Source organism: Echinops telfairi, unplaced genomic scaffold (assembly GCF_000313985.2).
Source record: "Echinops telfairi isolate 266 unplaced genomic scaffold, ASM31398v2 ScPeMD7_7469;HRSCAF=8507_1, whole genome shotgun sequence".
Lineage (NCBI taxonomy): Eukaryota > Metazoa > Chordata > Mammalia > Afrosoricida > Tenrecidae > Echinops > Echinops telfairi.
In genome coordinates, this window is record NW_022111373.1 from 149,049,520 (window position 1) to 149,062,837 (window position 13,318).

General features: G+C 59.8%; 1 protein-coding gene across 1 annotated transcript in view; it reads left to right on the forward strand.

Moving 5' to 3' along the window:
- Positions 1 to 9,452, forward strand: part of EXOC3 (exocyst complex component 3) — a 13,160-nt gene extending 3,708 nt beyond the window's left edge. The window contains exons 3-12 of the mRNA XM_030888952.2: positions 1 to 671; positions 1,898 to 2,015; positions 2,802 to 2,927; positions 3,968 to 4,068; positions 4,554 to 4,664; positions 4,748 to 4,898; positions 6,139 to 6,261; positions 7,940 to 8,101; positions 8,366 to 8,493; positions 8,613 to 9,452. The exon at positions 1 to 671 is cut by the window's left edge and continues 13 nt beyond it. Coding sequence (XP_030744812.1) covers positions 1 to 671; positions 1,898 to 2,015; positions 2,802 to 2,927; positions 3,968 to 4,068; positions 4,554 to 4,664; positions 4,748 to 4,898; positions 6,139 to 6,261; positions 7,940 to 8,101; positions 8,366 to 8,493; positions 8,613 to 8,784 — 1,863 coding nt within the window. The 3' untranslated portion in view covers positions 8,785 to 9,452. The remainder of the gene's footprint in view (positions 672 to 1,897; positions 2,016 to 2,801; positions 2,928 to 3,967; positions 4,069 to 4,553; positions 4,665 to 4,747; positions 4,899 to 6,138; positions 6,262 to 7,939; positions 8,102 to 8,365; positions 8,494 to 8,612) is intronic.
- Positions 9,453 to 13,318: the final 3,866 nt, after the last annotated feature.

The window sequence follows — 13,318 nt, forward strand, 5'->3', positions numbered from 1 at the left end:
GTCCGGGAGACGGAGGACCTGACGGAGCGGGGGGAGCTGCTGCAGGCCCATCGGAGGCTGGTGGACCTGGAATGTTCTCGGGACGGCCTGCTGTACGAGCAGTACCGCATGGACAGCCGCAACGCGCGCGACATGACGCTTATCCAGAGCTACTTCGGCAGCATGCAGCGTCTCTCAGACGAGCTGGCCAAGCAGCTGTGGATGGTGCTGCAGCGGTCCCTGGTCACTGTCCGCCGCGACCCCACGCTCCTGGTGTCCGTCGTGCGCATCATCGAGCGCGAGGAGAAGATCGACAGGCGCATGCTGGACCGCGGCCGCCAGACGGGCTTCATCCCACCCGGCCGGCCCAAGAAGTGGAAGGAGAAGATGTTCGCCGTGCTGGACAAGACAGTGACCACACGCATTGAGGGCACACAGGCCGACACGCGGGAGTCGGACAAGATGTGGCTGGTGCGCCACCTGGAGATCATCCGCAAGTACGTGCTGGACGACCTCCTCGTGGCCAAGAACCTGGCGGTGCAGTGCTTCCCCCCGCACTACGACATCTTCCACAGCCTGCTGGCCATGTACCACCAGGCCCTGAGCACGCGCATGCAGGAGCTGGCCGCCGAGGGCCTGGAGGCCAGCGAGATCGTGAGCCTCCTGACCTGGGTCCTCAACACCTACACGAGGTAGGGCCTCTGCGGGGGCATCCTGGCATGTCTGTGGCCATCTTTGGGGGCCATCACAGCAGCTGGGGGCGGCCGAGCTCCAGTCACTGTGGTAGCACTAGGCTGTGGGGCCTGCAACTGCAGCAGGGGGTTTGCCCGGCCCCTCTGCTGCCTGGTGACCCTGTGGACTCAGGAGACAGGACACCCTTGATAGGTGCAGGCCCTGGGACCTGCCCAGGGCCTTAGGTCCGGGTGAGGCCACCCGCTGTGCTCGTTGCACCCCTGTACCTGTCACAGGGACCCAGACTCCAGAAGCCCCGGGCCCCTGGAGTGCTTGAGCCGGAGGCTCATGGGCCTTGCATGGAATGAAGGCCTTGCTGACCCCCCAGGGGCCAGCCTGGAGGAGGAGGCCGTGCGCTTTCTGGAATGCCTCAGGAGTGGCCATCTGGGGTGGTGTGTTTTCACTAGCCTGGTTCTGGGGATAAACACTGCCCTTCGACTGCTGTGCTGGAAATGAGTTACTTCAGGACTCTTGTCCTTGGTGTGTGCTTGCTGTCTGGTGTGGTTTCTTATGCTCCCTGCTTCTACTAGAGACTGAGTATTTCAATACAGGGACACAGTGAGAGGCTGGCCCGCACTGCCACTTCCCCGAGGGCAGCATGCCTAGCATGTCAGGGTGCTGCCTCCAGAGCTGTGTCAGGCCCCCCACCCAGGACCCTCCCTACCCTCCCTGTGTCCTGTAGATGAGGGTGAGGCCCTGTGAGGCCCCACCCCACTGGGAGGCAGGCCAGGCTGGCAAGGGCAGGTGAGAGTGGGCCAACCACTGGCCTGTGTGTTGGACCTGCCAAGGGGCGTATTGCATGCCGGTGTGGATATGTCCACAGCTCCTGGGGAGCCAGCCGGCCAGCCGAGCACTTTGCTCAATCCCCTGTGTGTGGGGCTGGGGGTGGGGGGGTGCACTGGCCTTATCCCCACCAGGCTGAGGAGCACCTGTGTGCCTGAGGTGCTCCAGTCACGGGATCCTCATCAGCACTGTTTCATCTGAGCCTACTGCCCACTGGCCCTCAGGGAGTCCCTCTGGTGCCAGTCAGGCGGGAGACGGCCTTGCCTGGGCACAGTGGGCAGGGCTGAAGTGGAGCCTTCACTTTGTGACCCCGAGTGCTAGCAGGAATCGGGTGCCGAGAGATACGGTGGGGGGGGGCGCTGCCGTCAGCTCCTCAGGGGTTTCCCCGTCCCCTTCCACACAGCGCGGAGATGATGGGAAACGCGGAACTGGCCCCGGAAGTGGACACCGATGCCCTGGGGCCCCTGCTGTCCTCGCACGTGGTCTCCGAGCTGCTGGGCACGTACATGTCCACACTCACGGTGAGTACAACAGCTTTGCTGGGCGGGGCTGGAGCAGGGCTGTCTGCCCAGGTGGGCCAAGGGTGGCCATGGGGTCTGCCTGGGTGCTGGTGCCCCAGGCATGTGGGGCAGCCCATGTGCAGTGCCCTGGCTGTTTTCATGGCCAGGGACCAGTTAGGTGAGGAAAGCACCATGACGGCCTGGCCCGAGTCTGGGGAGGAGCTGACTCCTGATGCCAGGACCCCCATCCCTGAAGAAGCCCCTTCAGCCGAGGAGACCCCCTAGGCCTGGGACACGGGCCTGTTCTCGGTCCCAGAGGTGGTGAGACCTGGTCAGCTGGGGCGCAGGCTCAGCTCCTGCCACACTGAGCCTGGCCAAGCATTCCCCTGCTTGGGCCACTCAGGAATCCGGCTCCCCACGTGTGTGTGCAGGGCAGGGTCAGCCCTGGGGGCTGGCTGCCCTAGAGGTTGGAAGTGACACTGCCAGCCTGCTGTCATGCTGTTAGGGGTCAAGGGCTCCCCATCTGTCACATGGGTGAGTGCCCCATCCATGCCTCTGCTCCCACAGCCCCGGCTCGCCCCAGCTCAGCATGCATTCTGGGTTGCCTGGTCCTTTCTCCTCTTCAGAACCAGGTTCTGACTGAGCAGTATTGCTTCAAGTCTGCAGAGGGTGGTAGGGGCTTCTCTGGGGTTGGGTAGAGACTTGAGGTCTTGCGTCACCTGTGGAGCTGAGACCCTCTGCAGTCACACATTGCTGGGGAATTCTCTCTGCTTCAGCAGCTGCTCCTTCTTTCCACCCTGTCTGCAGTCAAACATCATTGCCTGGCTGCGCAAAGCCCTGGAGACGGACCGCAAGGACTGGGTCAAGGAGACCGAGCCTGAGGCCGACCAGGACGGCTACTACCAGACCACGCTTCCCGCCATCGTCTTCCAGGTGTGTTCTGGGGAGGTCCTGGGGCCGGGGGTGCAGTACAGCACACAAGCCTGGCGTCTGTCCGTACCTGGAGCAGAGGCTGCCTTCTCGTGCCCTCTTGGGTCTGCGCCAGTAGCTGCCACCTGGGTCCTTACACCTGTGACTGTGGTCAGCCTGCATTGTAAATGACCATGGGACCTGTCCACTCATGGGGTCACTTCCCTTGGACCCTCCCTTCACCGTTTCCGCCTCACAAGTAGCCACGGGGAGAAGCTGCGGACTTGTTAGGACATTGATTTCAGACTGTCCCCCGAGGTAGGCCTGGGGCATCAGCCCCGTGGCAGTGGGCTGCACCCATGACAAGGTCATTCTCCGCTGCTGTGTTCTGGAAGCTCCCTCTGACCCTGTGACGTTCTGTACAGGACAACCTGAGGCAAGCTGCACCCTCCTAGCTTCTCTGTCCCCGCTCACCAGCTCTTGTCCACAGCATGGGGGGCTTTCCCCACGTCCCTAGGGACTGTCCACCTTGAACTGGAGTCACTTTCAGGAACAGGCTGGGGTCAGGATGCCCAAGTTGTAGCCAACACCTGGCCCTGACAGGTGACTCCTGTCACTCATTTCTCCAGGCCTCCCTCCCCATCCCTGGGGGCCTCAGGGCACAAGCTCTACCAGCTGGCAAAGTCTGTCTAGTCCCCTTGGGAGAGACACCCCAGTCCCAGACAGTCAGAACACGAGGCACTTGGGTTTTAGCCTGGGGAGCCTGTTGGCTTGGGTTGGGTTTTGCTTTCGTTTTTCCCTAAGGCTAACTTGATTGTGTCTCCAGTGGTATGGTTTCTCTCTGGATTTGGATGATCTTGTCCGACCCAGGAGCCCTGGTGGTACACTGGGCTAAGCGCTGGGCTGCGAAGGGAACCCCCAGCCACGGCAGTGCTGCTGTGTCCCACAGGGTCTCCAGAAGTCGGAATCAGCGGCGTGGCCGTGGCTTGGGCTGGACGCCACCTGCCGGTGCTCTCGGTCCCTCACACGGCCTCGATCAGGACCAGCCACTCTTTGCTTTGTAGATGTTTGAGCAGAATCTCCAAGTGGCTGCGCAGATCAGTGAAGATTTGAAAACCAAGGTCCTGGTCTTGTGTCTTCAGCAAATGAATTCTTTCTTAAATAGGTATGTATTTTTGCCGATGTGTTATTTTTTAAAGTGTGTATCTAGGAATTAGAAACCAAAAATTGTAGTTCCTGCTAAGCCTATCCTTTGGTTTGGTTCCCTGTCCCTCACTGCCCCTGGTTCACTGGAAACATTGAGAGATGGAGTAGGACTCTGAAGGGACCCACCTTCCATCACACCCCTGGCCGGCCGCCCAGTCTGAGCCATGTGCTCAGTACTGCCGAGATTGGACTCAGGGAGCTCTTGGGACAATCTACCTTTTTTGCTGTACCTCCTTGGGAGGGAGCCACATGTCCTAAAGGAGGCTGCTTATGCGTAGGGAAACCTAACCTCTGAAAGCCTCCTGTGGGAACACCTGTCCAGGGTCCATTTCCGGGCCCAGGTCGGTCTGGTCTCGCTGCGCTCCTGGAGTGTCGCTCCTGCAGTGTGCTCAGATGGCATCCACCGCCACGCTGGGTCACCTGTCTGGCGGCCGTGTCTCCCAGATACAAGGAGGAGGCGCAGCTGTACAAGGAGGAGCACCTGAGGAACCGGCAGCACCCGCAGTGCTATGTCCAGTACATGATCGCCATCGTCAACAACTGCCAGACCTTCCGGTGAGGGCGGTGGCCATGGCGTGGGGGTGGGGCCGAGGAGCGGGGCGGTGTGAGCCCCTCCCAACAGGGCTCTTCTGTTGCAGAGAGTCCATCGTCAGCTTAAAAAGGAAGTACCTGAAAGGCGACCTGGAAGAGGGCTTGGCCGTGAGCCAGCCCAGCATGGACGCCGTCCTGGACGCAATCGCCAAGGACGGCTGCAGCAGCCTGCTGGAGGAAGTCTTCCTGGACCTGGAGGTGGGCCCCCTCACTGTCTGGGCCCAGCTCCACCCGGAGTCCCCCAGGGCAGGAGGGACCTGCAGGGAGCTGGTGGGCTGGGCTGGGAGTCAGTCTGCAGGTGTGCCACACATGTGTCAGCCAGTGCTTTCCAATGCAGCACGCGCAGGCTCAGGTCGGGGCCACCTCATGCCACAGTTGGGTGGAGACCCTAGCAGCCGTCAGGCAGATATTACACCGCTCGGTGGGTGGCAGGATAAAGTCTGACCCCAGCCACTGGCTTACTTCTGATACCTAAACAGCCGGGGCGCACGGACACAGGTCTGCGCCAGGGGCATGCCAGGCCACAAAGAACCCCAAAGCCCAGCTGCACGTGAGGCCATCCAGCTCTCCACGACCCTGTCCAAGTGCTGCCCCCCAGGTGTCATGGCCGTGATCTTGGAAGTGGATCCCAGGCCTGCCTGCTGCCCGCTTTCCCTTCATCTGTGGCATGAGCGACTCCAAGTGACAGAAAATATCCTCTCACTGACTGTGTTGTCCACGTGGCTCCAGAAAGTGTGGAAAGCTGGAATCGAAAGATTGTGGCATTTTTCCATGAACTTTTAAAAGGCCCTCGTACATCAGGACAGATCCTGACACTTGCTTTAAACAACGAGATGTCACTCCTCTGTAGCTTGTTGTTCCTGGCTTAGTCCCCCATGTGATTGTTCCATTCAGAATGGCCAATTCCAGTCCCCTTCAGCCCATCCAGGCCCAGACGACCCATCTGTGTGGGCGCCCTGTCACTTGAACCTTTGTGAACCTCCAGTTTGTGTCGATCACACTGTCCTGTCCGCAGCCAGGTAATGAGTGGCTGGTGGTTTGCAGCTGCTGCTGCTCATTCTGACTTGTGCCCACCAGCTCAGCTCACGAAGGGCCCCCAAGCTCAGCTCCACGCACATCTGTGAAAGCTGACTCACGGTGAGGACACGGCAGCTCTTCCGGACCGGGATGCTGTCGCAGGTTCCTGGGAAAGCCCCACGACTTTCCAATCCCCATTCGGTCTCAAAGCCCCTCCCAGGTGTTTGTTTTTGAGCCCCTTCGTCATAAACCCGTGGTTACCAAAAGTAAAGCACGCATTGACATACCCCACAGAATTCCATGCACAGTGTCAGTCTCATGTTTGAAAGTGCAGGCGTGCCCTGCTCGGGGACAGACAGAACAAGTGCGCTCATCCCTCCGGGAGCGTGTCCTCAGAGGGGTCTCTGGGATTGCTTTCCAGCAACATCTCAATGAGTTGATGACCAAGAAGTGGCTCTTAGGGTCGAATGCCGTGGACACCATCTGTGTCACCGTGGAAGACTATTTCAACGATTTTGCAAAGATCAAGAAGCCATATAAAAAGGTGAGCATGTGGATACTTGCCACCCTTCCTGCCCGGTCTGTGCCATGCCACAGTCCCCCAGGCACAGCTGATTTTAGGAATCTTGGAGGTGTTCACCTTGGCTCAGAGGTGCCAGGCAGCCGCGGTGGGTGTATGAAGGAAGAGACAGGTGGTAGTGGCCTGCTGCAGCTACACAGGGTTTCTAAGAAGCCTGAACCAGCGGGAGGGGAGGGCCATGCCATTGGTGGCCTGAGAGCTGGCCGCACCTACTCCCTGGAAAGGCAGCTGAGGACTGTGGCATCAGGAAGGGCTTGAGTGACAGCTACTTGAATGACCTTTCCATGTGGAGCTGGGCCCAGCCTTTGTCCACCCAGGAGGCCAAGCCAGGCTGGCTGAACTTAGCAGCAGGCCCGGCCTCCGTTTAGTGGCCTGCCGCCCACACAGGTGTAAAGGTTCTCCCTCCTGCAGCCACAGGTGGGCAGGTGCTGGGCACAGTCCTGGCTCCATGGTTTCAGGGTGGCTTCGGCCAAATCCATACCACACCCTGAAGGGACCGTTGACCCAGAAGGGGCTTTCCCTCTGTGCTTTGTGGGCTCTCAGTCCCCTGCACGTGTTCATGGGCGCCTGCAGATGCAGGTTGTTTCTGCAAGTGGCCGTGTTCATGGGCGCCTGCAGATGCAGGTTGTTTCTGCAAGTGGCCGGCCTGGACCCCGTGTGGCCCCTGCTTCTCGGATCTCTTGGGTCGTCTTGAGGTCCGTCCGACACCGCAGCCCCTGCCAGGCGCTGGCTCCCTCCCTTCACCAGCCAGGGAGTGGCATCAGTCCCCTGCTGAGGGCTTTCCTTTGTTTCCAATCTGGTGTCCACCCCAACCCCCTCCCCTGCATGTTTTGCATCTGCCCCAGGAGACTCCACAGGCCTCCTGGGCTGGCTGTCATGGGATGAGGTGACGCTGGGGGCATGCCCCCTGGGGCAGGGCAGCTTGTTGGGGCTGTAGCTTTGGGCTGCTTCTCAGGAGGAGGCTGCCAGGCCTTTTGTCCTAGTTGGTCAGCAACAGCCACAGGGCCTGTCGTGCAGTGTGGCAGGGGGCACTGACACTGCGCCCCACGGTGCCCGCACTGACCGGGGCTCCTGGTTCTTGGGTGCGTGCCTGACAGGAAGTGGCCCACCCTTTTCTTTCTGTGCTTCCTTTGCCAGGGACCCCCTGCCACCACGCGCCCCCCCCCCCTCCCCACACACAGCCCTCTGGAGAGTCTCAATCTGCTGAGCTGTGCCCAGAGAGTGGCACCACCGCCTCTCTGTACACTTTAGCTCCTGGGTTCCCCGGGAGCAGAGTGCTGGCCACACCCAGCCCGGCCTTCTCTCCTTCCTGATGGGTGGTGCCAGCCCCCTGCCCCTGCCCCTGCCCTCTCACTGGAGCTTGTTGGGCCCTCTAGGGTGGCCAACCTGTGCTTGTCCAATGGTTCTTGTAGCAGCACCTCTACTGGCCAGCCACCCTGGTGGGGCTCCCCAGAGGTATGCCCAGCCCTTTGCCCCAGGGGGTCTTCTGAAGGGCCTCAGAGGTACAGGAGTGCAGAAGGCAGACAGCCAGTCAGCTATCCCAGCCTCCTGAGGAGGTGGGGCAGTGGCACGTGTGAAGTCGCTCTGTCAGGGCAGGCACTGGCTTCCGTGGGCTCCCCTTACACTCTCCATGCTCCCGCAGCGAGTGGCAGCCGAGGCACACAGACGTGTGGTGGTGGAGTACCTGCGCGCTGTCATGCAGAAGCGCATCTCCTTCCGCAGTGCCGAGGAGCGCAAGGAGGGAGCCGAGCGCATGCTCAAGGAGGCAGAGCAGTTCCGCTTCCTGTTCCGGAAGCTGGCCTCGGTGAGTGCCAACCCACCGGAGAACCCCACCCCACGATCATCCTACCCCACCCCCTCCCAAGTGACTTGTCCCTGGAAACAGGCCTCCAGCAGTGACTCTTACATGAGACCACCCTGGGCCACTCCCTTGACCTCTATCTACTCCACTCCCTGCGCATCCCCAGCCCCAAGGAGCTCCACTCCCAGTGAAGTGGGCAACTGGGTCTGCAGGGCAACCTGTGGACAGATCTGACCGCCACCCTTCCCCCATGCCCCTGCTCCCCAGGGCTTTGGGGAGGACGCCGCCGGGCACTGTGACACCATCGTAGCCATTGCCGAGGTCATTAAGCTCACGGACCCCTCCCTGCTCTACCTGGAGGTCTCAACGCTTGTCAGCAAGTACCCCGACATCAGGTGACAGCAACCCCCAGCCCGAATGGACCCCTCTCGGGGCACCGTAGCGGGTGGCCCCAGAGCCAGGAGGCCCGGTCATAAGGGCGTCCTCACCCAGGCATGCCTCTGCCCCTCCCCAGGGATGAGCACATCGGAGCGCTGCTGGCCGTGCGGGGGGATGCCAGCCGTGACATGAAGCAGACGATCATCGAGACACTGGAGCAAGGCTCCACGCCCACGAACCCGGACTACGTGCCACTCTTCAGAGACATCATCGTGCCCAGTCTGAATGTGACCAAGCTTCTGAAGTAGCTGGTGCGGCAGCTTCCTGTGGGGCAGTGCCACATCCCGCCACCCTCCAGCATGTTCACAGCCTGGCTCCCAGCCACTCTTCCGCTCAGTTCTCTGCGACGCACTGGCCCTCTCCCCTGCTGAGGCTCTGTCCTTAAGGCTGCCCTGGACCACGGCCTTTGATGAACCAAGGGTTCTGAGGCCAGGACTCAGATACTAGATGTCTCTCCTGGTGGGTCATTGGTCACAGCAATTAAGGGGGTTGGGGACTCTGGACTAGCGTGGCCTGTGTGCTGCTCCAACCCATCGCAGGTGCGTGCAGCCTGGGTGTGTCTTGTCTCCCACAGTCAGTCACTGGGCACCCACCCCTGCTGCTAAAGGTTCGAGGCTGTGGGCCCAGCGGGGGGAGCCATGGCCATCCCAGTGTTTTGTACACCAGGGTCAGGACAAGTTCCTTTCCTCTGCTGTGGCCCCTCAGCCCTGCCCCTGATGTGACACTGCCCTTAGGACACTGCCTGCCTCCTGCGGAGGGTGGACATCGGACCATGCCGTGGGGGGAGGTGCCATGCGCTGAGAAAGCACTTGTGGCAGCACTGGTGTCCTGTGTACGGTGTGCACAGTTCACTGCTGTCTTCCTGCACTGGCGCATCTCTGCCACGCCGGCCTTCAACATTGGCGTCAGCTAGTCAGCTACGTGTTGTTCATTCATTTGAAACAGTTTTATTTTGAAACTTCACCCTAGGACACCCCCCCTCCCCCAAGACTGTGAAGGAGGAAGGACCTAGTTGTTCCTTTGCCCCAGTCTCCCACCTCTGCAGACAGAGCTGCGGCCTCATCCTTTCTGCTTCAGGGGTCCCCCAAACTTCCAGCAAGCCAGCCAGCCCTTCCCTAAGGTGGGATGCGCTGGTTTGGAATGTGGGCCTGGGTGGGTGTGAACGCACAGGTTGGGGCTGCTTCACTGAGGAACAGGTTGACCTGCAAATGCTTCTGGACAAGTGGGTTCAGAGGGGGAGACAGGCCCACTGGCCACTGTGCTCTGGTGTGATACATCTTAGGGGGAGTCTGATCAGGTACTTATGGGTCTGATAAGGTCTATTGAATGGGTGGGGGGGCTCTGATCAGGACCATTGGAGGGGTGGGGGTGGTCGTGTATACTGGAGAGGGTCTATGACAGCTTTCCTTTCAACTTGGCGACCACGCGGTAGGGCCTCCCCTCCAAGTGACCTAACAATGTTGTAGAAAGCAGTTGTGGAGAGATTAGGGTAGAGTGACTGCTTTTTCGGGTCACAGCCCATTGATGTCTCCTGGGGGGTGGCCTGCACCACATATAGAAGTAGATACTGTGGAGAATGCTCATCTTCCTGCCGGCCTGGATCCTGCATCTGCATTCTTGGGACTGGGGCTGGTGGCCTGCCATGTTGTTTGCCAACCCTGGGAGCTGTTGGCAGCCGTCACCTTGCCTGCTGACACTATTTAGACTGGACTCTGCCTCCATTAACCTGTGGTCTTCCCACCTCCTGGTTCATCAGTACCCTGTCGGGAAGAGCCTCCCCCTTAGCCTCTCACCATGGGACTGGAGCTGGGCTGGCTCACCCGCCTTCTGACTGTGAACTGCTCTTTTGATATAAACCTCTTAGGTGTCCCTGCTTTTGCTTCTCTAGAGAGCCCCACCTAACAGGGTTTCATCAATACTGTCTCAGGTTGGGGTGGGGGTGTGTTTGATCAGGTATACCTTGTGGAAGAGTACGATCGAGATCATCTGGTGGCAGGGTTGGGGGGCTCTGTTCATGTACAATTATTTGTAGGGTGTGGCTGATCTGTTACACCACAGTGTGTGGGAGGGGTGTGCCGATCGAGGACATCTTGGGGAACCCTGATCAAGTATACATCAGTGGAGGGGATCTGGTCAGGTACACCTCAGTGGGGGCTGATCAGGTACACCTCAGTGAAGAGGTCTGATGAGCTGCACCTAGGGGTGCTGATCAGGCATACCTCATTAGGTGGGGTGTCTTTCTGATCAGGGTGCCACCTCCCCCCGAGCTATGGCCCCTCCCTTATGAAAGACTCCACGATTCCTCTGCAAGAAACCCTTTTGTGATGGGAAGCCTGATTCTCCGCTCTGCCCAGTGGGTGTCCCTGACCTGGGGGGGAGGGGTGTCTGCACCTCCTCCAGCCCCTCCAAGAAGGGAGGGGTGGCACACAGCTGACTTGAACACCTCCCTCTCAGACTTGCCACCAGCCTGAAATGACTTGCCAGCTCCAGCCAGGCCCCCGACTGGCCTATTTTCATACCATGTTTATGCAGACCTGGTCAACAGGAACTGTAGCCCCCAAAGTCCGAGAAGGGATGATGGGTGGGGACTCTGGGGCCAGGTCAGAGGGACACGCCCATATCTCTGGCCAACCACAGATCCCTCCACACTCGGCTCCAAGGCCTTTTGCGTTGTGGACCACAACAGTGTTCTGAAGGTGCCCATGTCCTCACCCAGCTGCTCAAAGCTCGCCAGCTTCTCAGAACCAAGGCCCTGGGCTTTGTGGGGCCCCTGGGGCCCAGCCCCACTTAGCTTGTTGGTGCCTCAGATGTTTGCCCTTCTACCTGGGCCAGGGGTGGGCATTGCCTGCCCTTCCACCCCTCTCCTTGTCCCCAGTATAACCTGAGTGTTGATGGCCTAGAGACCCATGACCCTGGCACCCAGGACATGCTTCATAGCAGCTGGCCAGTGTCTTCCTAGTGGCCAGAAGAGCCACCGCGTGTGTGCGTGCACACATATACACACCCAACATGTTGGCCTTTGGGGCAGGGGCTCCCCATGGGTGAGTTCTCAAATCACAAACAAATGCATCCAAATAGCCTGGAAAACAGTTTTTAATGGCATCGATCCAGAAAGCGCTGCAGGAGCCTGGTGTAACCCCGTCCCAACAGCACACAGGGAGGGGCATCTTAAGGCACTTGGGGTTGGGATGACACAGTATACTGGGACTGCAGTCACCAAACCAACTGGCCGCCGGCTCCCCTGTGGCATTTCCAGGGGCAGTGGGTGAAGCTCAACCCCAGGCTTCCTTCTGCAACAGAACCCCGGTCGCAGCTGGACACAGCCCCGTGGGCACGGTGACAACATGTGCACCAGCAATTTCTCCAACGCATGCACTTTATAGGGACGACCACACAGTCGGCCACAGTTCAGTATTAAATAAATAGGAAATCTTTCCGAGTCAAACTCTTACAACAGTTTTCCTAAGGAAATACATTCACGTTTTACATTGTTTCACGATGACAAAATGGCGCACACGCCCTCAGGGATGACGTGTGCCTGCAGCCCTAGACAGGCAAGGGCAGGAGCAGGTAGGTGGCCCTTACGGGTGGGGTGGGGGCAGAGAGAAAGAACAGCCCACACCTGCAAAGGGAGATCTCCACGCCTGAAACCTCGGGCCCGTGAACCTGCTTAACCAGTGCAGTTCACAGAAGCACAGAGCCCCCTGGAAACTAGGCCGGAAGTCAAGGAGGCTTTGTTAAGCAGATTAGCAGGTGTGCTTTGCACCTTCCCTTGGGCTTTGCCCAGGACTCGGCCTCCTGCAGGTACTGGGGCAGGCCTCCAGTCAGGGCCAACTGAAGATGCCTGCCCAGCTCTCGCTCTGCTCTGGGCTCCTGGGAGGCACTTGGAAAGGTGGTCTCGCTCCTTCTGGCCACCGAGACTTCCCTGCACAACAGATGCGGCAACTGGGTAGCCCCCCAGGGGCAGTGGGACCCCTGAGGCCATGACTCAGCTTGTTCTAAACGGATCCTTTTTTCACAGTGAGGGCAGAGACAGCCGGCCCATCAGTGCAGCTCCCTGGCCAGGGCTGGCGATGGCAGAGGTGAGTCCGAGGTGGTTTTGTAGCAGAGCCAGGGGCTGAGTTTTGTGCCGAGTCGATTTACAAGGTCGGAAAGCCTACAGAGCACCCCCTGGCGGCCACACGCCGCCGCCCTCCACCGGTAAGGGCCAAGCCAGAGATTGATAAAAGGAGAACCAGCCCAGCGAGAGTGAGTGAGCGGACTCGGGGCCACAGCTAGTTCTCCAGGCGCCCCTTTCCTTCTGCGGTAAAGCGACGGGCAGAAAGTTGTGGACCGCGTGGATCCAGGACTCAACGTGCAGCCAGGACACAAGGCAAGGAGCTAAAACACGCGCATCACCTGTGGCTGCTTTGGGAACCTGAAATGTCACAAATTGATCAGAAGACGAGGAACTTGAATGTTTCCTGAGCAAAGAGCAGAGTCTGGTTTGCTTGGGAAAAGCTCGAAGGCGGCCTTGCAGTCAGCGCCCCTCACTCCTGCAGGGGTGCCTCAGAGGCAGACCTGACTGCAGGACGGCAGGTGGCCCGTGGTCACTGCGCCGCCGCCTTCAGCACCAGGGGGGCAGGGGCCTCTTCTGGCCTTGAGCTCCCTGGAGCGCCTCTCCTCTGAGGACATGTCCCTGAGACTTGGTGGGGTTGGGTGGCGACTGGGTGATGGCGTCCGGAGACGGGAGTGGGGGGGTCTCAGCCAACATCCCTTCTGCAGGGTCTGGGCCCTAGAGAC